The following is a 23,506-nucleotide window of genomic DNA, read 5'->3' as shown; positions in this document are numbered from 1 at the left end:
GAACAGCCGCGCTGCGGGCGGTGCTCCTCGTTGCCCACGCGTGGGGGGCGCAGGGCTCAGCCGTACTCGCCTTTGCCCCACGCGGGGCAGCGAGACCAACCCCCCCGCCCGCGCCACCGCCACGTCCGCCAGGCGGCGCTGTAGTGCCCCGCCGCGCTTCGCCTCGCCCCGCCCCGCTTCGCCTCGCCCCGCCCCGCTTCGCCTCGCCCCGCCCCGCGCCTTCACGGCTCTCCGTGCGCAGGCGCGGGTGGCGCGGTCAGCTGAGCCGGCTGTCACGTGACGGCGCGGGCCGAGGGAGCGGGCCCGGCCGGGTCTGCGCGGCGTGGGGCGGCAGCGAGGTGCGGGAGCGGGACCGGGGGTGCGGGAGGGGGCTGGCGGCCCGCAGGGGTGCGCGGGGTCCCGAGGGTGCTGGCAGCCGGTGTGGGTGCTCAGGGTGCAGAGCTGACAGCCGGTGTGGGTGCTCAGGGTGCAGAGCTGACAGCCGGTGTGGGTGCTCAGGGGTGCAGAGCTGACAGCCGGTGTGGGTGCTCAGGGTGCAGAGCTGGCAGCCGGTGTGGGTGCTCAGGGTGCAGAGCTGACAGCCGGTGTGGGTGCTCAGGGGTGCAGAGCTGACAGCCGGTGTGGGTGCTCAATGGAGCCTGGGCGTGCTGACAGGACTTGGGGCTGCAGGGGTTCGCTGGCAGCGCTTGTACGTGGCCGGGATTGTAGGGGGGAGCTGGCAGCTTGTGTGGGTGCACAGAGGTCCCTGGGGGTGCTGGCATCAGGCGTGGATGCTCAAGGGTGCAGAAGCATGCTGGCAGCCCCCATGGGTGCTCAGGGGAGCTTGGGGGTGCTGGTAGCCCATTTATGTGGCCATGTGTGTGTGCAGAGCCTACGTGGGTGCGGGGGGGTGCTGCTAGCTTGCGGGGGTGCCCAGAGGTCTCTGAGGGTCCTAGCAGCCTGCAGCAATGCCTTAGGGTGCCCAGAGCTCGTGTGGGTTTCTGGGTCTGCCTAGACCCTGCATGGGCACCCAGGGGTGCTGGTGGTGCCCTGTGGGGGTGCTGGCAGCCTGCAGGGTTCCCCTTGGACTGTCTGGGGGGCACAGCATCTGTGTTGTGCACCGGGTGTGAGGTGCTAGTAAGGGTGCAGGATGCTGTGTGGTGAGCTGCAGGGTTCAGGGAGCCCCGTGCTCTGTGGGGTGCAGCCACACTGCTGGCGGGGGGCTCAGCGTGGAGGGGGAGTGGGGCAGCCCAGCACGGCTGGGGCGGGAGCTGCAGGGACTGTGGGGGTTTGTCCCGAGCAACCTCCCTGTGGGGAGAAGCCAGGCTGGGGAGACCAGGCCATGCTGTGAAGTGCTGGAAAGGTGAGACTGGGGGTGACTCTGGGGCTGTAGGAGCACTGAGTGGCACAGGGACCAAAGGATTGATGCTGTGGGGACACAGCTGGTGTGGCTGTCATGTCTGGAAGGTGCTGTGGGCACAACAGCCTGGGGATGGATCTTGGCCACAGCTTCCCTGTGGGCAGGGGAGTGGGACCAGGCAGGAGGGGGATCTAGCAGTGCTGGCTCTCCCTTATGTCATGCTGGGATGGGTGACAAGCAGTGCTGTGGAAATAAAGGATTCAACATGTGTCGTGGGGAGCAGCAGTGAGTTTTGCCCTGCAGCCCACCTTTCCTGAAGATTTCGTGTAGTCTTTCTGCACACAGGCCCTGCTCGGCTGGGGAGAGCTGTCAGGGTCAGCAGCAAGTTACATCTTGCTTTTGACTTCTGGCGTGGGGTTGTCACTCTAAGGGACAGATTGCTGTCACCCCCACACCCAGCTTTCCTGGGTGCTTCACTCACCACAGTGAAATTACTCGTGTGGAGGGGTGGAAACAAATGCACATGAAAGCTGATGAGGAGTTGGTTTTAAAGTAGAAAATGAATGAGACCGTTCTTGTCATTGCAATGACGAGGCAATGGTGTAGTGTGGTTTTGCTTTTGTTTGAAATATTAATTGTGTGGATGAGACAAGTTTTGCAGCTTCTTGTTGATTGCGGGGGAGCTGAGTGTTTGCTCCCTGCTGCTATGCAACCTTTAATCCAGACACAAAGAAGGCAAGTCACGATGAATGCATTTCCCTGGCTCTTCAAAGCAAAAAGCAGCTGGGGCTGGGAAGAAAAAAATAAAATAATGGGGAGCAATCAGGCAGACCGATGTAACCGTGTTGTGTTTTATCTGGAGGATATTGCTGTTGGGTACTTCAGATAAAGTGCAGGCTGTCTTTGGGGAGGGGTATCTGTGCCTGACCCCTCCCTGGCAGCCCTTCTGCCTCTGTCCTTGCCAACCACCAGCCCCAGGTGCTTGGCAAAACCTCCCAAGTCTCTCCCCTGTCCTTCGGGCACCCATGACAAATAGCTTCTAACGCTTTCTTGTGTAAACTCATGCTGCCGCTCTTCCCAGTCCCTGCCTCACCGCATCGCCCTGCCTGTGGCAGAGCTGGTTCAGGCTGTGATTACGTGGCCTGGCTGTGAGGGAAGAGGCTGGGCAGGAGTGCTGGATGTACTGCCTTCAGCTCCTGAGCACCCGGCTGCATCCCGGCTTGCCCGGCCTGGGCTCTCCGCTGCTCTGGAGGCTGGTGTTGTGTAGGACAGACTGGCGCTGCTTTCTGCTGCCGGCGTTGCCTGGTGCCACAGGAAATAAAGCAGCGTTGTTGCGGCTTGAGTAACTGCTTCTGAGCGGCCGGGATCTGGAGCAAGCATCCAGAGTTGAGCAAAGTCCCTTGCTCCCTACTTCCCTTCCGGTTGCGAGGCTGGACCATTTGAGCGATTGCAGCTTTTGTTTTTTTTTTTTTTTTGCAAGTAACAGCCAGGTTTGCAGAGTATGGTGATGGGGAGGTGGGATGCCTGAGGGTCGGGGGATGGAGCAGGATCTGAGCAGCCTGGGCAGAGCGTTCCCTGCAAAGACTAACGTTTGGGTCTGTGCCAGGGTCACTTGTGTGACCTGGTAGGAGCTGTCTAGCAGGAGACATTTCTCTCCTGCTTCCACTCCTCACCAGCACTGGGATGGGGAGAACTGGGACTGTGTGTGGATGATGCCTGGGGCGGTGATACCCTGGAGGAGCCTTGGGGCAGGGACCGAATCACCAGGCTGTGTGGCAAGAGGCTGGCAGATAACTTCCCTGTCCCCGGTGCCCCTTCCAGCAGGCACTTGGGGTGCTGGGTGCAGCCAGGGAACTGAGGAAGCAAAGGCATTTTTTGGGGAGGGGAGCAGCAGGATGTGCAGAAGCTACGGGAGCTTTTTAGGGCATGTGTGGAAATTACCCCGCCAAGTGCTTTCCAGCCGAAGGCAGGAGGATTGTGTCCTTGGGGAGGGCTTGTGCTGGTGCTCCTGTCTTGTGGGACTCTGCTGGGGTTTTAGCTGGAGCAAGAGCTCCAGTTTGTGCAGGTGCCTCTTCCTGGGAAGCCCCATAGTCCTGCAGCAACCTCTGTGGCTGTGAAAACTTCGGGTTGGGTGGTTTGCTGTCAGCCCATGGCCTGTTCTCCTGCCTGATCGAGCATAATCAGTTCTTTTTTGATACAAAGTCTTTATTTATTTATATATGTATTTATTTATTTGTTTATTTATTTATTTTAAGGGCCGTTGGGGAAACTTTCCCTTCCCTGACAAGAGCAAGCTGTTCTCTTGCAGCAAACTGTGTGCGGGTTAAAAGTGGTTGTTCTTTCCTGGCCGTTCTCTTGACAGCCTGAGTCCTGGGTGCCAGGGCTGGGGATGCTCTGCCAGCATGTCCCTCCCTGCCCCTGGCGCCGCACTCGCCATCCTTAGAGCTGGTCCCTTGCCTGATGCAAAGTGGGTCACATCCAAGCTCTGTCTGCAGGATCCTGAACCCAGGTGTGCCTGAGTTGGGGTCATGAACCTGCAGGAAGAGCTATTGGGAACATACTGTGCACGTTTGACCTTGGGACATGCCAGCTCCATGATTGCTTGGGCGGGAGCATGTTGCTGTATAAAAGCCCTGGAGCAGACCTTGCTCTGGTAGTACGAGCTGGTCTCTCTGCACAATGGCTGACCCCAGGGAGCCCGAGAATGGGGGTGTTGAGCTGAGCACTCCTAATGCAGCTCCCCCCACAGAGACCATGTCCACTCGACGCCTGCGCAGCGAGGACTACAATGACTACAGCTCCACGGATGTCACACCAGAGGGGAGCCCACCTGGTGGCATCAACGGCTTTGCCCACCCCGAGTCCTACCAGCGCTTCAGAGAGACCAACGGGACAACGTGAGTGATGCTTCCCTCCCTCCTGGGCTGGCTGGGAGGTAATGGGGGCTCCCTGCTGTCTGCCAGCTTTCCTTGGGGTATGCTGGAGCTGTGGTTTTATGGGGTGCTGAGGGCAGAGCTGTGGTCTTGCCTCCATGGGGTGCTGGCACCAAGTGGGCAGCTGCCTCAGGGTCATTCTCTGCTCTCCAGTGAAGCTGGACTTGCTGGCAGTGGGCAGTGTTTGGTGCTTTTCCCAATGTTCCCCCACATCAGCTAGGTTTGATAGGGAGCCGTGATGAGCAAACAGCATGTCCAGCTTCAGAGGTTACCTGGGCATGTTGCAGCCATGCCCTGGGGGCTTCCTTATGCCTTACCCACATGAGCGGAGAATGTTGTCTTGCCCCAAGGGAGACCCATCCCTTCATCTCAGAGACTTGCCTGTTGTGCAGCCCCTTGGTGCTGAGCTACACTAGTGATGGGTTTTGCCTCAAAGCTGGTTCTGCAAATGCCTACCCAAAATCTGTTGTTCGTTCCCATCCTTCTTCAGAGCCACTGGGCTGAGCTGGGTTCAGGGGACAGAATCCAGATCCCCATGTGTGTTTCCCACAGCAGCTCAGAGCTGCTGGACCCCGAGCAGGATGAGCCAAGGGCTGAGACTGTGCATGGTCCGGGTGCAGGTATCTGCCAATGGTCATATCTGCATCTTCTCTCCCTCAGGTGGTACCAGACCCTGATCCATCTGCTGAAGGGGAATGTAGGCACAGGGCTGCTGGGTCTGCCCCTGGCTGTGAAGAACGCCGGCATCCTGGTAAGGCAGCTCTGAGCCCCGCTGTGCAGGGGCAGGGTGACCTCAGGGCACTGTGCAGCTGATATGGCCGGTGTGAGGGCTCAACTCCCAGCTGAGATACCTCTTGGTGCTTGGTGGCTTGTGAGACTTTGCACCTGGGCTCTGTGGCTTGCCTTGTTTGCTGCCAAGACTGTGTTTGCTGCTGTTGCATTGTGCTGGCTGGTCTCGAGTAGCTCAGTGTGCAAGTTGGGGCTGTGGTTTCCTCTGCTGGGGTCAAGCAGGGTGCTGGGTCCATGGCTCTGCACCCAGCTGGGTGTTAACTTCCCGGCCCCTGCAGCATCAGCATCTTTCTCCCAAAATGCTCCACTCGGGTGGCATCTCCTTGCCCTGGTCTTGTGGGTGGCAGGCTGAGCAGGACCTTCACCTTGGTTTGTCCCCGACAGTTCATGGTGAGCAGGCTGTTGTGCCTCCTGAGGGTCCTACGAGCACAGCGCACACATAACGGACCCCGTTGGTCAGTGGTTAATGCCAGTGGCAGGAGATGGCAATGGGGTTTCACCTGGGCTGACCCAGCCCTGTGGCACTGGTGCTGTGGAGATCAGTGGCCGTGATGCAGCTTTGCTGCCTGAGGGCTGAGGTCACACTTGGAGGTCAAACAGCAGCCCTGGCCACTGCCACATATCCCCACTGCTTCTGTCCTGACACTCAGCTCCTCAGGGTCTGTGTCATACCCCAGTGACTACTGTCCGTGTGAGAGGTGCGGCCACCTTGCTGCTCTGCTCCGGGCTTCCTCACGGCCACCTTGCTGCTCTGCTCCGGGCTTCCTCACGAAGCAATGCAGTGTTCCTATTGCTCAGATTGAAAAATGAAAAGAATTTAAAAAGAAAACTTCCTTCCTTTGTCCAAACCATGACCTCTTCATCACCTGTATAATAGCAATTTGCAAGATACTTTGGAAAAACAACCCTGGAAGCACTTTGCTATGCCCAGGCTGCCCCACCTTGCTTCTTTTGTATCATTCCAGCCAAGTTCATGGCTCTCTGTAGGGTTACTCAGTCCTGAGGGGCTGGTTCCTGGGAGCAGCACCCGCGCTCCAGTTCAGCCTCCGGCCGTGTTTTGGCACACGGAGCCCGTGGGGTTTTGTCTGGAAGAAAACCCCACGGTGCAGCTCTGCCTCTGGCCATCAGAGTGCAGCCTTCCCCCTCTCTTCCCCTGCAGCTGGGTCCTCTGAGCCTGCTGGTGATGGGAGTCGTGGCTGTGCACTGCATGGGCATCCTGGTGAAATGCGCCCATCACTTCTGCTACAGGTAAGGAGCGACTCCCCTTCTCAGCACTGCTGCTCCTACAACTCCTCCATCATTCCCAACAAGCCCGGTTGTTTTTCTGAAGCTCCTCAACAGCAAGTTGCCCATGTCAAAGCCTCGGTCAGGAACTACTTGTGGCCTTTTTCGCAAGAACAGTTTCCCCATTAATGCCATTGTTTGCCTTGGGAGCCAGCAGACAGGGCTGATGTGACGTCCCTTTTCTTGCTCTTCTCTGAACAGGTTCCAGAAGCAGTTTGTGGACTATGGGGATACTGTGATGTACGGGCTGGAATCGACTCCCAGCGCGTGTCTGCGGACACATGCCGTTTGGGGAAGGTACCTGTTCCCTCCTCTGGATGGGGAACTCATCTTTAAGACCAGCACATGCTGCAACTGGGACAGAAGAGCCCACTGGTCTCTGAGCTGTGTGGCCAGATGGGCACAACTGACACAAAATGTTATTTGGCTCACCTCCCCTGAGTGCTCGATGTCCCCCGGGGGATAATGTTGAGATCTTTGACCCAGTTCTGTCCTGAACCAGATGTAGTTTATACTAAAGGGAGAAGTAAGTCTCTGCAGTGTAAGAAAAGGGTAAATAACATGTATTTCAGTGCTGGCCCATCTCGTTAGACACTGAGCATGTCTAGTGGTGCCTCCCAGGGATGCTGCCAGCCCTGTGGATGTCCCACATCACACAGATGTTGCACACAGATCACATTGTACATCAGACGCTGGGAAAATCAACCTATTCCTGTGTGTGGGGAGCGTTGCCTCCAGCTGTGACAATTCAGCAGCAGACTGGAGATGCTAAACTTTCCTTCTGAGTGTCCTCTTGAGGCTGACCCTGTGGAGGTGGTGGGAGGGGGAGATGGGAGAGCCTGAGGTCTGTGAGGTTAGATGGAGATGTGGTCTTTCCCGAGCATTGAAGAGAAGCAATCTGGGCATGCTCTGACCTGCACATCCCAGCCCATGGAGCAGCGTCCATGCAGTGTTTGATTGCAGGCCTCAAGCAACCCAAGCAGGCTCGCTCTTCTGTATGGCCTGGCTAACCAATGTGTTTTTTTTTTTTATTTTCTAGGCGTGTAGTGGCACTTTTCCTGATCGTCACTCAGTTGGGTTTCTGCTGCGTGTACTTTGTCTTTCTGGCTGACAATCTGAAACAGGTCAGACTTATTCATGAGCAAGGGGAAGGTGAGAATGGGTGTTGGAGGCGTTTGGGTCACAGCTCTGTTTTCCACCAAAGGTCCGCTTCCCATAGCTGATGCTGCTCAGGAAGGTACTGCTCCTCTGCCCAAGTATTTTGAAGTATTTGTTTTCGTGTTCAAACAGGGCAGGTTTGTCTGAGAATCCCTGTGAGTTTGCTCCGTGTGCAGAGGTGCTGAGCTGTCCATGTCACCCAGGAGAAGCGGGGACCATTCCTGGTTGGGAAAGGAACATGATGAAAGCAGAGGGACTGTGTCTTTGATGTCCTGCTGCCTCAGTTAATTGGTTTATTGATGCTCTGTGTTAGATGGTCATGTCATAGAATCCCAGGTTGGAAGGGACCACAAAGATCATATGATCCAACCTTTCTTGGCAAAACCACAGTCTAGACAAGCTGGCCCAGCCCCCTGTCCAGCTGAATCTTAAAAGTGTCCAATGTTGGGGAATCCACAAATTCCCTGGGGAAAAATTTCCCTCTTGTGTCCAATTGGAATCTCCCTGGGAGTAACTTGTACCCACTGCCCCATGTCTTTTCCGTATGACTCCTTGTAAAAGGGGAGTCTCTATCGTCTTTGTCGCCACCCTTTAAATTTTGGAACGTGGTAACCTCTCTGCTCCCTTTCTTAGACCTGTTTGCCTTCCAGTTTCTTGCCTCATCCCGTGGCTCTGGGGCTTAATTACATATTTAGGGAAAGAGTTTCCTTCTGCCAGGCGTTGGGAGGAAATAAACAGAAACTCTGAACCGCTTGGCTGGCTCCCACGCTGTCAGAAACTGGGAATAACAAGTCCCTGTTCCCAGCCTCACCAGCTCAGTGCCTCGCTCAGCCTTGTTCCCCCTGTGCTTGTGCAGCCATGCTCCGGTCGCTACCAGCGTGGCTGTGACCTTCCCCAGCCCTGCCCTGACACCCGGCAGCTTCAGAGCAGGTTCTCGGGGGTCTGACAGTGGGTGGCAGAGGATGGACGGGCTCTGCCTCTGCTCTGGGAGCAGCAGCCGAGGAGATGCCCCTCGTGCTGCCCTGTGGAGTGGCCGGGAGGAATAAATGGGCGAACATGGGGTGGTTTTGCTGTCTGGGCTCAGATGCCGTAGCTGGTCCCAGCTCTTTTCCTTGCAAGGTAACAGGGATTTGCTTCAAAACTACCTGAAAACCCATGTTGCTTTGATTTTATTTGACCAGCTGTGTGCGAATGTGAGCTGATGGGGCAGGAGTCTGACACACCCAAGGTGCACTGCCAAGATTGATGGCTCTCAGACCTGCACGATGTAGTTCATCAAGTGTTCCTGTGCTTCTCCAGGTCATATCTGCAGCAAATGGGACCACCAATGACTGCAGCTCGAACAGGACGGTGACCATGACCCCCACCATGGACTCCTGGCTCTACATACTTTCCCTGCTGCCTTTTGTGGTGCTGCTCACATTCATCCAGAACCTCAAGGTCCTGTCCATCTTCTCCATGCTGGCCAACGTGGCCATGCTCACCAGTCTTATCATGATCTACCAGTACATCGTCAGGGTACGTGTGTACAGCTCCCCTCATTGCTTCTGTGATGTCCGATGCTTTGGCAGGTGGGGGAGCTCAGTGATGGGATGTCTGCAGGCTGTGGGGTGCTGCTCTTTCCCGTGGGCACAGTCCTTACACTCTGCTCTGCAGGACTTTCTCTGCAGCATGGGCCTGCGACAGGGAGCAGTGGGAGTGGGCCAGGTCCTCCCTGTCCTCCCCACATCTGAACTCTGTGTGGGCTTTTTTCCAGGACATTCCCGATCCCAGTGACCTGCCTCTAGCAGCAGCTTGGAAGACCTACCCTCTCTTTTTTGGCACCGCGATCTTTGCTTTCGAAGGCATCGGGGTGGTAAGTTGGCATGTGGCAGCGAGGCTGCTTGCATGGGAGGCTCAGCCCATGCTCGGGCTTGCTGCAGCACCTGCTCTGCGCTGCAGCTGTGTTTGCGGATGAGTTTCTCTGACAGTAGCCCAAATTCTGGATGATGCTGTTAGCTTTAGCCTCCAGGCTATCTCCTGGGTCAAACCCTGTTGCTTCCATCTGAGGCTGGAGGAGAACATGTTCCAAACCTCACGTTGCTGCTTTGAAGGTGGCTGTATCTGGCAGTAGATCAGGCTCTGCTGGGAATCGCACTGGCAGCCGCCTTCGGCTCAGCTGCCTGACCTGTGGACGAGGAACTGTCCTGAGTCTTGTTATCAGGCTGGATCCTGAAGCTGCTTAAGTGGGAAGCCAAAAAGCATTAAAAAAGAAAGTGATCTATTTTTCCCCCGTCTCTGCAGAGGCGCTGAGGTCTCCCTTGGGCAGCCGCGTGGCCCCAGCCTGCCGTGGGGCTGGATTTGCATGTGCCTCTCATACAAGATGCTGTAAATAGACCGTCTGTGTCTGTGGAAAAAAGCTGTGTGGGTGGGTGGAGAGCTTAATGGCTCCTTAAGATATTGTCGGTTGTTTCCGGGAGCTCCCTTCAAAGGAGCGAAAACTGTTTTCATCTCTTAATATAAGCTGTAAGCACAGGGTGTGAGAGGGCCAAATCCATTACAGGAGGAGCTTTTACTGAATGCGGTGCCCAGGGCGGAGGGCTCTGGCTGACAGTGAGGCACAAATCCTCTCTTCCTCACATGACTTGGAGGTGGAGAAGCAAATAAAAGCTATTCTGGTCCTGCCTCCTCACCAGCTCTGCCAGTGTCTCTTTAAATCCCCACCACCCAAGGACAGCTATAAAAATGTTTGCTGAAGTCCTATATTTGAAAGCAAATGTTAGTAGTATAGGCGTGAAGGACTTGCCTCTGTCCTTCCTTTTGTTTTTATTGTCCTGCCTGGTTGAAATCTGTCTGGACAAACTTCATAAGACAGGAGAAAGTGTTTGGTCTTTCCAGGACCTGCTGGGGAAAATAAGACGATGTGACACGATGGGCGTGGCTGTGCTGTTTTGGGGTGCAGAGTGTAGTGTAGATGGCATCAACTGGAAACACCAGGCACCTGTGGGCACAGCTCCTGCCACAGGGAGGGAGCAGGTCCCTTCGCTAAGGCGAGAACATGGGTGACCTTGCTGGGGACCTGCCATGCCAAGCGTGAAGGTCTCAAGTGGGAGCACAGAAATCAGATCTCCCCTGCAGAGTTCCATGTGTGACCATCCTGTCCCCTGGCATGGGGGGACTGTGCTTGGCCATGGAGCTGGGGCGTATAGAGGAGCGGGGGCAACCTGCTGCTCTGTCATCATCCTTCCCTCCTCTCCCAGATTTTGCCTCTGGAAAACAAGATGAAGAACCCCCGGCAGTTCCCAGTCATCCTCTACGTGGGGATGACCATTGTCGCCATCTTGTACATCAGCTTGGGTGTCCTGGGGTACCTGCGCTTTGGGGCAGACATTCAGGCCAGCATAACGCTCAACCTGCCCAACTGCTGGTGAGTCCCTGTGGGGAGCGGAGGGGCTGGGGGGTGAAGGGGGCACGTCCCAGCCAGAGAGGCAGGAGAGGGGACAGTGGGGGACGTCACTCCTTAGGAGAACTGATCTGGGTGAGCTTACAGAAAGATCAACCATGCCATAGCCAAACTGGCCAAAGGAGCTGGTTTAGGGTTGTCAAGGCTCATTGCTGTGCTGTCTGAGCTTGGTCTTGGCTCTGCAGCTCAGGCTGATTCCTTGGGGTCCCTCGTGCTCCCTGCCTGGATGGGTGCAGCTCTTGGCTTTTTCTTGGTGTCTTTTTGGGGGCTAAGCAGCACTGCAGCTGGCAGATATTGAATACAGACCCTGTGGGGCTGTATCAAAAGGTCATTGAACAGCGCAAAAACCGCTTCTCTTCCCCAGATGAAGCACATGGAAAACTAACCCAAAACTGGGAGCTCCCAGAGGGGCTGAGATGTGATGTCTCCACACATGGGCTGCATTCCTTGTTTGCAGCCCTGGAGCTTGAACTCCCACTCCCTGGGCTCCATGTTGTGCCTGGACGTGGCTCAGCTTGAGCCCAGGCTTTGCCTGTGAGCGCTGGTGCTGTGAGGAAACCCCTTCCTTCCCATGGGGGCTGAGCTCTGCAGCTCCCCAAACCTGTCTGTCCTCCTCTGGGATCTGGTGAGGCCTCCTGAGGTTCTCGGGTCGCTGGCTGGAGCCCTGCGGAGACACACATGGCCTGACCCTGGACCTGCTTCCCTGGAGAGGTTATTTCTCCTCTTGCCAGGGCTGGTGGCTGTTGCAGGAGCTGGCTGGGCTGTGTGCTGGTCTGTGCTGGGGGCAACTGGTTGCTCAGTGTCAGAGCTCCATATTCACCCTGGAGGAGAAATTCAAGCGGTTTCTCTTGCCTTTGGGAGAAGAAGTGTGGAGCACACATATATTGAGAACAAATGCCTTTTCCAGCTTGTTCCACTTGGAATTATTTGAGTAAATCCTGAAAAAAAAACCATGTCTTGCTTCTTATGACATGCTGCTTCGAAGTGTTTGTGTGGCAGGAGACGGTGCCGACAGGTGAGGAGCGGTTTCACAGCAGCGTCTCTGGCGCCTGGGTGCAGAGCTGGGGCTGAGCACTGGCTTTGATGCCACAGGCTTCTTGGAAAACTGTCCTGTGGCAACAGAGTTTCTGCGGGTTTGCCTAGGAGCACTCTGGAGTTCAACGGTTTAACTTTGATGTCTCTGCTGTCTTGAAATCCTGCAAGAGACCAGGGTGAGAATTGGAGCCGGGGGTGCCTGTCCCCCTCCCCAGCCCATCCGCTCTGCTCTTCGCAGCTGCCCATCGCTGTGCAGCGTGACTGGCTGCCCCTTCCCCACGGTTGAAGTGGATTTGGGCAAGACTCAAATTTAGAGTTAGTGGTGAGTTTCCACATGCTGACCTTGTAGAGCTGTGGGGCTCTGGAGAAAGCAAGGATTTAAAAATAATAGAGCCTGTTTTTGCTTTAATTGTTGCTGTGTGGGTTTCTTTGAAGAATGCATGGACTTTCATGCTGGATCTGTGTAGTGACTGAACTGCTGGATGTTGGTGTGGCGGAAGGTCCTGCACCTGCTGAGAGCATTGTCCCTTGCAGGGCTGGGAGCATTGCGGGGTCCTTGCTTGCAGTGAGGAGGGACAGGGCCAGTGGAAAAACAGGCTTGTGTTGCAGGGAGATCTGAATCCCAGTGTGCCAAGCACAGTAGGTGTGAATCCCATCCGCTCAGCAAGCTGAAGTGAGGTGTGGAGGGGATGAAATGCTGCTGCTGTTTCTGAAGGTGGGAAGCAGGTCGGATCCAGGTCTTGGGCTCTGCAGGGCATCAGGTCATGCCACAGCCTGTAGTGATGTCTGCTGACCTGTAATGCTGCCCCGGGCGGTTCCATGGCAAATCTCAGCTTTGTTTGCTCTGAAGGATGACAATGACATCCCTTGGAAGAAGGTGATGAGATTTGTGTGACTTGATAAGCTACAGAAAGATCCCGTTTCAAGTGCACATGCATGCCATCAAAGTACTTTTCTGAACAAAACTGTTGGGTTTTTCAGATAGAGAGAATAGCCCTTTGGCAGCCATGCTGGGGAAGCCTGGGTGTGCTGTGGTCCCAGTGACTCAACACTTTGATGTTTGTGCATGTTCTGGAAGAATATTTGATGGAGGCTATAAATAGTGGACTTGGAAATGGTTTATCTAAAGTAAGGGCTAGGATACTTGGGCCAAAGTATTGACTGCTGCATTCCCATGCATTAAACTGTGGGTGATGGGTGGAGACTTGTCCTTGAAATGAGTGTTTTGCCCATTCTGCTTCGTTTGCGGGTTTTCTGCCCAGCAGTAAAAAGAGTTGACCTGCAGGAGCCGGTCATAAGGACTGTGGGTGAGAAGTCATGGGATTTGCCTGCAGCATGGGAGACAAGGCGAGGATTGTGGTGCAGATGCCGCATCGTTCCTTGGCTGTAGCCATGGCCCAGAGGTCTCTAGAACAGATTTGATGAACGTGTTGGGAATTGTTGAGTTACAGGATGACTAAGGACTTCTCCAGCCTCATTCCTCTGTGACCGCAGCTTCCTCTAATGAGGAGCGTGTCAGTTCCCAGTCCCCAGGTCTAACCACGGCTTCCGAAATACTGCTCTGCTGTGCAGAAATCCCTCCTTGCATCCTCGGGAGGGTTACTTCACCCCACCCTCTCGAGGGTGAAGAAATGCTGTAGTGAGGGGGAGGATGTTTGGTTGCGTATGGCTGGTTGGAGGTAGGTAACAACAGAGCTTACGGTCGAAGGAAGGTGTGCCATTTCTTGCAACTTGTTGGGGTGGCCTTCGTGGCTCTCTGGGTTAAGGACATGGGTGCTGTGGTTGGCAGAGCAGGACCCTGCGTGGACCCGTGTTTTCTGTGGGTCAAGCCTAGCGCTTGAGATCTTCTTCTTGTTGATGTTTAAAATGCCCTTTGAGCTTGTTATCCTGGTTCCTGACCTGTACAGGATTGGTACTCAACCTTATTCTGTACCTTTTTTTAGTAACATCTCTTAATTATGTGTTGCCTGGAAGTACTTTATAGCTTTACAGCGTCACTTAACTGAAAAAACAATTATAAAATATCCAGGCTGTGGAACAGGTGGCTCAAGGCTACTGTGCATGTGAGTCACTTGTGGGCACATTCTGGATTCTGGTAGCTTTCTCTTTAGTTTGCCTGTGGAATCACAGGGTAATTTGGGTTGGAGAGGGCATCTCGAGATCATCATGTCCACCTACCTGCTCAAAGCAGGGCCAGCTTAAATTATCAGTAAGGAGGGGGGTTCCCCACCTCTCCAGATGCTTGTTCTGGTGCTTAACTACCCTTTAGGGATGCAGCCCCGTCCCAGTGTCCCTGGTTCTTCTGCTGTGCAGCTCTGGGAAGGATCTCTCTCTGTCTTCTCCATGCTCTCCTATCAGGTAGCTGAAGACAGTAATAGCATACGCATTAACCTTCTCTTCATGCTGAACGAGCCCAGGTCTTGCAGCCTTTTCTCACATGTCATGTGCTCCAGCCCCAACAGCCTCTACTCAACTTGCTCTGCTAGGTCAGTGTTTGTCCTGTCCTGGGAGTCTCCAGACTGCACACAAGATGTAGCTTCTCAAGCTCCCAAACAAGGGAGTAATCCCTACCCTTAACCTGTTGGCTATGATTTTGCTAACACAAACCGGTATGTGATTGACCCTAATCACTGCAGGGTCCTGCTGTTGTCTCATCTTCAGTTGCTGCCCACCAACACTTCCAGGTCCTGTTCTCCTGGCCAGTCAGGAAACTGGGCCCCAGCCCTTCCCACCTGCAGGGTTTTGTGCTTACATTTGAACTTTGCCCATGGCGCCATGTTGGTTAGGTCCTGTTCCACGGTGTGCCCGCCATTCCCTCCAATTTGGTCTTAGTGTGAACTTGCTCTGGGTCACTGAGAGCTCATCCAGGTCACCCATGAGGATATTTCCAGGATTGAAAAATCCCCACTGGCTGTTCACCCTGTCCAATATGCACCTGGAAATGGATGCCAGGAGGACTTAGGTCCTAGTTTTCTGGGGATTGAGGTGAGGCTGATTAGCCTGGAGCTTCTCTCATCCTTTTTGAAGGTGGACCTGACACTTACTTCTTCGCAGGCAGTGGGACCTCTCTCTCTGATCACACTGCTCTTTTAAAGGTGACAAAGTGGCTTCAGGCTGATGTTTGCCATAACCTCAGATACATCTGATCTGATCCCATGGACTTGCATAACATCCTATTTGCTTGGGTGATCCCCAGCTCCATCCCCTGTGACTGTGAGAAACATTTGACTCCACCAGACTTTGCTATTAGTGTTCAGAGTTGTCTTGCCTGTGAATATTTGGACTTTTCTGGTTTGGGATTGTTGTTGTAGCAGCTGGATGCTGAGAGCCAACATACAGAAGGACCCTGTATTGGGCCCAAAGAAAGTAAAGGGGTATCAGGAGGAGCTGGATACCTTTCTTTCAGCTTGGATCCACTTCATATTTACTCAAGTGGTGTGGCCAGGACCCATGTTTCATGCTTGGTCAGCATGTCGTGAGCTGGGGACCAGATAGGACCGTGTGTGATGTAACTAGATATCACTCCTCTTTTAAAGAAGCTTTTCCTGCTGCCGGGTTGCTGCGGGCAGAGATGAGGCCGGGAGGTGGCTTTTTTGCCACCTGTGACAGGCTCTGTCCCACACCCCCACTGCGTCGCTGTGGGATCTGGGCCGTGAGGTCTGACTCGGGGTGAGCCTCGGGTGCTGTTTGCAGCCTGTCTGCACCCCACCTTCCCCCTGCGCGGCCCAAACTGCTCGTTTAACTGTCACTGCCTCAAACATGTATTATGCAGCATTCCAAAAATAACTGCTCTTTTTCGTTTCATGGAGGAGGTTCAGTTGCAGGTGGTGGTGGTGACATTTGCTTTGTAAGCCCAGACTTATCCCAGCAGTGTTGTTCTCTTCCCCCTCCTAAGAAGCCAAGCAGTAATCACGATCTGTGAAATATTAATGGCTGCAGCTGATAAGACTCTTTGAAGATAGTCTTCATCTTCTATTTTATGACAGAGAATAAAGTTCAGCTGGTTACAAATAGGAGAAAAGGTGGTGGTTTTTTTCCTTCAGCTCAGAGGCTGGATTTCATTGGTGAAGGTGAGGGGTGGGTGATGGAGGCAACTTCATTCTGGGTCACTGGCCAAAAGTCAGGATTGCAGCTCTTGGCAGTACCAATGCTAGTGGGGGTATTTAGGGCTGTGTGTGTAGGACAATCATGAAGAAGGCCACCCTGTGTCACTGCAGACCTTGCAGAGTACAGCCTGGTCAAGCGGCGAGGGTGGTATGGAGCCTATATCTCTACATAAGGGAGCAGGGTACCTGGAGGATGTGTTACTTTGTGCAGCCAAGGGCAGCGTGGCACACGTGAGCATCTAGAAATGCAGGCAGATGCCTTAACTTGTCGAGGACCAAGGTAAGCCCTTGGTCCCTTGACTAACAACACCTCAGCTTCCCCTGTGCCTTTGGATGAGTTAGGAGCAGGACAGCCATTTGTTGTTTTTGTTCATTCATTTTTCAAGTAGCTCTCAATATCTGTGCCCACAAGATTTGCCAAGGGGAAGCAGCATTTGAGAGGCTGCTGGCCCAACTCCTGGACTGATGATACCTTACACAAAGCCAAGACTAAAGCCTCTGAATAGGTGTGGGGGCATGTATTGCTGCAGCTTGGAGGATGCGCTGTCTCCTTGCTGTCATTTGTCCAGGAAAGGTCTCTGTACATTGAATGCATCAGCCTAACTTTCCAGCAGAGCGTTCAGGAGGGACGATCACTGGCACACAGAAGTCCTTCTTGGCAGAGTGTTCCCCTTCCACTTTCTGTTGTTGCTGCCGTGGGGGCTGGAGCAAGAGCGTGTCCCACTGGGTCTCCTTCTTCTCTTTTGCAGGCTATACCAAGCTGTCAAACTGCTCTTCTCCATCGGGATTTTCTTCACGTACGCCGTGCAGTTCTACGTGCCCGCCGAGATCATCATCCCCCCCCTCATCGCCCGGGTGTCGGAGCGCTGGGGCTGGCTGGTCAACCTGCTCCTCAGGGTGGCCCTGGTTGGCGTGACCTGTGAGTAGAAAGCAGCTTGTTGGAGTTCCCGTAAGAGGATGTGGCACCTCCTTCCCACCACAGGCTGGTGGTGCTGAGAGCCTTTGCTCCTCTCCTTGCTGCCTCAGGCCCGGCTGCTGAATTCCGGGCAGTGGGGAGTCTCCTGGAGCCCTGTTTTCCATACACAGCGTGCAGCCGGGCTCCTCCGGCCTGTGTGACACAGACGTGGCTGCAAAGGGGTCACTGACTGTGAGGGATGGGTGTGCTTGTGTACAGACATTCATGGCAGTGTATAGCACAGCAGAAGACAACTGAGAATGGTGCATGACCCATAACAAAGCCTTGGTGTGCCTGTGGCCACAGGGCAGGTCTGGTTGGGTCAGCCCCAGGTGGTCTCTTTCCCTTGATGGTGTCTGCTGCCTGCAGTGAAGTTCTGGTGGAGCAGGATGCCAGGTTAGAGCCTGGCGGACCTTCGGGAAACGTGTGGAGCAAATCAGGTGCAGGAGTATCAGATTTTGGCTGGCTTTCATTCCTGAAGTCTAGATCCTTGCTGTTGTCAGCACAGCTGAGACGCTTGACTGAGCTCGCAAGCATCATGTGCTGAAAAAGAGCTTTTCGTCATGGCTTGATGCTGCTGATGCACGAGAGTTGAGCATCAGGGACCTGGCCCCGCATCCTAGTTTGTGCTTGAGAGGAGCATGGTGCTAACTGGAGGGTGGTGGAGATGGCTGAGAACAGGACGCTGCCAGTTCCTGGGCTCTCAGTAATGGTGAGTCAGAAACGCTGCATTAACGGAGGTGGGCAAAGCCTCATCTCCTCTGTGCTGAGTTCCTGAAACACATTCTGGCCCAGCACCCACAGCTGGAGGGATGGTGCAGGGATCACAGAATCCCAGACTAGTTGGGGTTGGAAGGGACCTCTGGAGATCATCTGGTCCAACCCACCTGCTAAAGCAGGTTCACCAGAGCAGATCACACAGGAACGTGTCCAGGTGGGTTTGAATGTCTCCAGAGAAGGAGACTCCACAGCCTCTCTGGACAGCCTGTTCCAGGGCTCTGGCACCTCAAAGTAAAGAAGTTTCTCCTCATATTCAGATGGAACCTCCTGTGCTTCAGTCTGTGCCCGTTGCCCCTCATCCTATCATTGGGCACCACTGAAAAGAGTCTGGTCCATCCTCTTGACATCCACCATTGAGATATTTATAAACATTGATGAGATCCCCTCTCAGCCATCTTTTCTCCAGGCTGAACGAACCCAGCTCTCTCATGAAATCCTTCTGTGCTGGACCACGTTCTCTGACCACCCCAGTGCTGGTGGTTGAGCTCGCAGCCTGCCCATGGGATGGGAGCCTCTGCTGGAGGGTGTTGGGGTGTGCCTGGCCAGGGAAATGAAGGCGTGGGGTGACGGGATGGCTTTAGACACTGGCAGTGGCCGTTTGGGGATAGGGAGGCAGTGGAGGTGTTGGTTGAATGGTGCTGGTTCCTTTGTACCTCCTCCCCTCCCCTTTCCCTGTAGGTCTCTCTGACTGCTGGTGAGGATAAAAGCAACTGGGGGGGTTGCATGAATATTCATTGGATGATTGTGTGGCCACAGAACAAGCCTGCATCACGGCTTTGGCTTCCAAAGAGAGGATGCAATTTGGTGTATGGGTGCCTTTTATGGGTGTCTTTTAAGCTTAGACTTCAAAACCAGCACAGTTAAAACCCCTTTGAATTAATACCTGCGGAAAGCAGGACCGTTGCCCCTGGAGGCTGAGGACTGCAGCTGGTGCTTCAGCCCTGCTTGTTTTAGTGGGGGGTTAATAATTTTGTTTGCTCTGAGTCCAAAGAGCGGTGTGGGGTGGGCTGAGGGTGCTGTTGGCGGTTGGCTGCTCTGCTTTCCCCACAGGCTGCCGGAGCAGGGATGCTGCTCACAGCAGAGACCTGGCAGAGCACTCCTTTGCCTCTGTGCAGGGCTGGGAACTGGGATAAACTTCCTCCAGGTCAGCTTTGTGGGGACTTTTGCTGCTGTTCCCCATGGTGGAGGGATGGTTTGTCTCTAGGCTTATCCTTAACGGCAGGGCTGGAGTGGTGTTGATGTGCAGGAGCATCTCCTGTTTGTGTCTTTGCCTGCTGTCAGTCTCTCAAGCCTTCCATCTGCTGCAGTGCTGCGGGTGATCTTTGGCTCAGGGAGGCTCCACCAACCTCTCTTGCCTGTAGCTGATTGCTGAGGAATGAACAAATCCTTCTGGAAGGGAGCCCCGAGACGTCTCTTTTCAACTGAGTCTGGAGCTGACACAGTTCTAGGTGTCTCCTGTTTCTAAGCAGAGCTTTCAAAGCAATAATCCAGTTTATTTCTTTTGGTTATTTTGATTAAGCACTGAGGTCTGCTTTGATTGCTGAGGATGCTCTTCTGCAGTACAAAGCCCTGGTTGCCTTTTCCTCAGGCTTCATTTGAACAAAAAGCAGCAGTGATGCTCTCAAGTGCTGCGGGTAGGGAACTCGCTCGGTGTGTGACCGTGCTGAGGGGCACCGCTCCCGGTTGCGAAACAGGACCTAGATGATCCCTTATTTTAAATCTGCTCGCCAAACACTGACACTGCGATGCCCGGGTGGTGGTGGCTGTGGGCTGGTTGGAAGGAGGATGTACCATCCCTCCATCCTCCCCTGGTCCCGAGCAGGAGAAGGGGGAGTGGGAATACGCTGGAATTTGCAGCCGCTAAGTGTGAGCTGTCAGAAGTCTCCCAGGGGGATTTTCCTTGGCTGCAGTTTTTACCTCACAAATGTTCTCCCCTGGGCTGTGCCGCAGGCGCTCTGCTGCTGGAGCAGCTCTAAACACATGCAAACCACAGGGATTTATTTGGAGTGGGGGGAGATGGCTTTTTGCCTCCTGTTTTATGGGGTTTCTGAGGCTTTGTGGCTCCCCAGGTGTGGGGAGCAGGAGTGCTGGTTCTCTCAGGGGGGCCAGCAGCCGATCTTCTGCCAGCGGCATCTGTTTGCTGGGGCACCCATCCCGCTCGGCCCCAGAGCTCACTGTGGTGGTGCCCGGGGCGACAAAAAGGGTTTGGTCTGCATGCTGCACTTCATTAACTCAATGCAATGGCTTAATTGCTTGTTGGGGAGGAGTTGCTGGAAAACATGCAGCCACATCTTCAAAGCTCTTGTGTCAGGGAGAAGGGCAGAGGAATGATTCAGGCAGATGGAGTCCTTGCAGTGGGTTTTTGCTTGTTTTGACTCAGGGGAGGGTCTCTGCCATTTGGGAGCCAGCTGCACTAACGTTGCGTCCGCTCCTTCTCCAGGCGTGCTGGCCATCCTCATCCCGCGCCTGGACATCGTCATCTCGCTGGTGGGCTCCGTCAGCAGCAGCGCCCTGGCTCTCATCTTCCCCCCGCTGCTGGAGATCGCCACCTACTCTGCAGAAGGCCTGCACCCCTTTGTCATCGTCAAGGACATCGCCATCAGCCTCTTCGGCTTCCTGGGATTCGTGGTGGGGACGTACGAGGCACTGGTGGAGCTGGCTGCACCCGCCGCCACCATTGTGAACGGCACCAGTGCCATAGTGCAGTGATGGTGCCTGTGCCCCGCCAGCCCCTCTGGGCGCTGTGCTGGGGGCACACGGGCACTGCTGGTCCCCTGGGGACAGTCTCCCCTCTCCCCTTGGGAAATGCGGTGGGTTTGGTCTGCGAGAGGACGCTGTGGCCGCCCATCTGCAGCAGGGTCCTGTGCTGGGCTGCGGCTGGGGCGGTGAGGTCTGGGGCAGTGCCTTCCCTGGGGGCTTTTCGGGCAGGTGATACAGCCAAACAGCACCTGTGTAAATAGTCACTTTGAGAGCCGAAGACTCCTGGGGATGTACATTTTGATTTTTTTTCTTTTTAAATTCCACCCTTTCTGTATTTCCCTTGTCCCTTCAGTCAGGACAGGAAACAGGGACTGCTCTTTTTTGTGCCAGTTTTTTATTTCCCCCCTCAGCACTTTATTTTTACAGCAACAAAGAAACCTCAGCTCAGGTTGGGGAGCGTGCAGCCGCCTCCTCACCCCAGCCCTGCGGGGATGGCAGATGGAGCCTGAGGTATGGAGCATCCTGGGACTCTCCTGCTCTCCTGCGGTGGGATCCCGGAACATGGGCATTGGCTCCTGCCGTGCTCCAGATCTGTTTCCAGACACCCTGGGAGCTGAGCTGGGCACCAGGCACAGCACCTCCCTGGCCCGGGAGGGTTTGCCGAACTCTGTCCCATGCTTTCAGTAGTGGCACTTTTTTCCCCATCCAGCACACACACCTAATGTCTGGCTTTTGGAAATGTTAGGATCCGATGCATGTGGAGAGCAAATGGGGTCTGCTGTAATGAGGGTCCAAGCTGGACACCTTTGGGTGGGAGCATCTCCCTTCGTGGGATGGGGTGCCCCCGGGGGTCACCACGTGCTGCCTGCACACCGCAAAAATGCATCACTTTGTTTACAGCACCTGAGCTGGCCTGGCACACTCCAGCTGTGTCTGCAGGCCATTACTGAATGTCAAATCACACACGAAACCCCCATGTGTGGGGTATTTTTGGTTTTGTTGTTTTTTAACCTTTCTTTCCTCCCTCCCTGGTGGCATCCTCTGCCTCTGCCCCAGCTCTGCAGCCCCTGGTAGGAGGCAGCTTCTCTCTGTGCTCCTGTTGCTTCTAGCTGTGTGGCTGGTGCATGCTTGGAGGGGGGACAGTCCCCACCATGCTGCTGCTTCCCTTCCTCTTGGTGAGCCCAGCTTCCTCTCTGGAGGGTTCCCTTGCATTTCACAGAATCACAGGGTGGTTGGGGTTGGAAGGGACCTCTGGAGATCATCTGGTCCAACCCACCTGCTAAAGCAGGCTCACCAGAGCAGATCTCACAGGAATGTGTCCAGGTGGGTTTTGAATGTCTCCAGAGAAGGAGACTCCACACCCTCTCTGGGCAGCCTGGTCCAGGGCTCTGCCAGTAGGTTTTTGTTTGTTTTAAGAGGACAGATGCATCCTCCATGGGATGCCTTTTCCTAGCGGTGTGAAAGCCACCCCTCTGCAACCCCCGGTCTGGGCTAACTCCTTCCTGCTCACACAGCATCTCCCAAACACCAGCAGCATGGTGGGTCCCTCCGGAGAGCTGTTATCCCCGCATTCCACCACAGCTTTTTCTCCATAGGGGTGGGCAAAGGCTGGTGGTGGTGGTGGGAAAGTAGTGTGAACATAGCACTGGTGGGCTGTGTTCTGTCTTTGGAGGATGGGTGATGCTTGGGGTGTTTGGTGCTTGACCTGCTTCTGGGAGGAGAAGGCTGTGCAGAGCGGTGTCCGTGCAGCCTGCCTCCTCGATGGGTGGTGTTTCAGTGTCTTGCACTGTGTCCCTTTTGCTGGCTCTGCTTTGGGTGCCCCATACTGTTACATGGACCCATGGCCAGGTGTGGGGTAGGTCTGTGCCATGTCACTGCTCCTTTCCAGCCTCTCGTCTGCTTGCTGCATCTCTGGGGGCTCACGTCATCTCCTCCAAGTCTGTGCTGGTGAAGGTTTCATGAGCAGAGCAAAGCTTTAACTCAGATCATCCACCTGGAGGACACTGTGGGGTCTGGGAGGGCACTCCAGGGGATGCCACGGACGGGAAACGTGCAATATTCACATCCATCACTGTGTACTGACCCTGGCGTGGCCCTTGCAGTTGGGTTTGACAGCACAAGTGTCACCCTTGGCAGAAGAGAGCATGCTGTTATGAGCAGGGGATGTCTGGTACATGCCCCCAGATCTGTTGGTACCCCCTGAGAGGGCTGGCTGCATTTTAGGGGACAGCTGTGTGCCAGGGCATGTCCCCAGCCCAGCACCGGGCATCAATGGGTTTGCTGGTGGGGCTCTAAGCACCCAAACTCACTTTGCAATCAGTGAAGACCTCATTTCCAAGGAGACTGGGATATCACAGCAGCATTAAATGTTTTTTGCAGTTCTTCACTTTTATTGGGGTGATCAGGGGGTGTTTAGAGATGAGTCCAGATGTGCTGTTGGGGCACACGGCGTGAGGGGCTCTGCTGAGCCAGGAGGACCTGACACAGGACACAACAGACTTGAAAACTTGACACTTCTGTACCGTAGGCTGCTCTGTAACCACGGAAATTATGTAAATATAGAAATTATTAATGTATATGTTTCGTGCCTATGGATATTGTCAGTGCACAGTGTGTGTAGCTGCCCAGTGGAAGAGCTGGCGCTGCACCTCAATCACATTATCTTACTTTAATCAATAAATATAATCTATTTTTTACGTGAAAACACTCTGGGGTGTGAGATGGGGACTTCTTTTCCATGAAGCAGGTGTAAAACAACCTGGCAGTGCCCCAGCCAGGTGTGCAGCAGTGCCAGGGGTCTCCTAGGTGGACCCTGCTGTGCTGGGCTGGATGGGGCAGTGCTGTGGCATTAATGTCAGTGGATGTGCTACAACTTTTGGGACTTGTTTGTTTTTACCTCCTCTCTTTTTTTCCTTTTTTTTTTTGCAAATACCACCCAGTAACAAGGGCTTGGGGAGGAGGGGACATCCATGCGACAGCAGGAGC

The 23,506-nt window shown here is 54.6% G+C and overlaps 1 protein-coding gene across 2 annotated transcripts; it reads left to right on the top strand.

Annotated features, from left to right (window-relative positions):
• The first annotated feature begins 259 nt into the window (after window positions 1–259).
• Window positions 260–23,506, top strand: LOC309445239 (proton-coupled amino acid transporter 1-like). Of its 2 annotated transcripts, XM_082063815.1 has the most exons (11): window positions 260–338; window positions 4,089–4,236; window positions 4,933–5,023; window positions 6,221–6,309; window positions 6,547–6,642; window positions 7,385–7,469; window positions 8,803–9,021; window positions 9,260–9,358; window positions 10,743–10,909; window positions 16,836–17,005; window positions 20,262–20,657. In XM_082063815.1, the coding sequence occupies exons 2-11, from the start codon at window positions 4,094–4,096 to the stop codon at window positions 20,528–20,530; spliced, it is 1,428 nt and encodes a 475-aa protein (XP_081919941.1). In that variant the 5' UTR covers window positions 260–338; window positions 4,089–4,093; the 3' UTR covers window positions 20,531–20,657. The 2 variants fall into 2 exon arrangements, with proteins under 2 accessions (XP_081919941.1, XP_081919940.1); XM_082063814.1 differs by lacking the exon at window positions 10,743–10,909 and having other exon boundaries at window positions 20,262–23,506.

This window comes from Streptopelia decaocto, assembly GCF_964273445.1.
Source record: "Streptopelia decaocto genome assembly, chromosome: 12".
Classification (NCBI taxonomy): domain Eukaryota; kingdom Metazoa; phylum Chordata; class Aves; order Columbiformes; family Columbidae; genus Streptopelia; species Streptopelia decaocto.
This window is presented reverse-complemented; position numbering and strand designations above follow the sequence as displayed.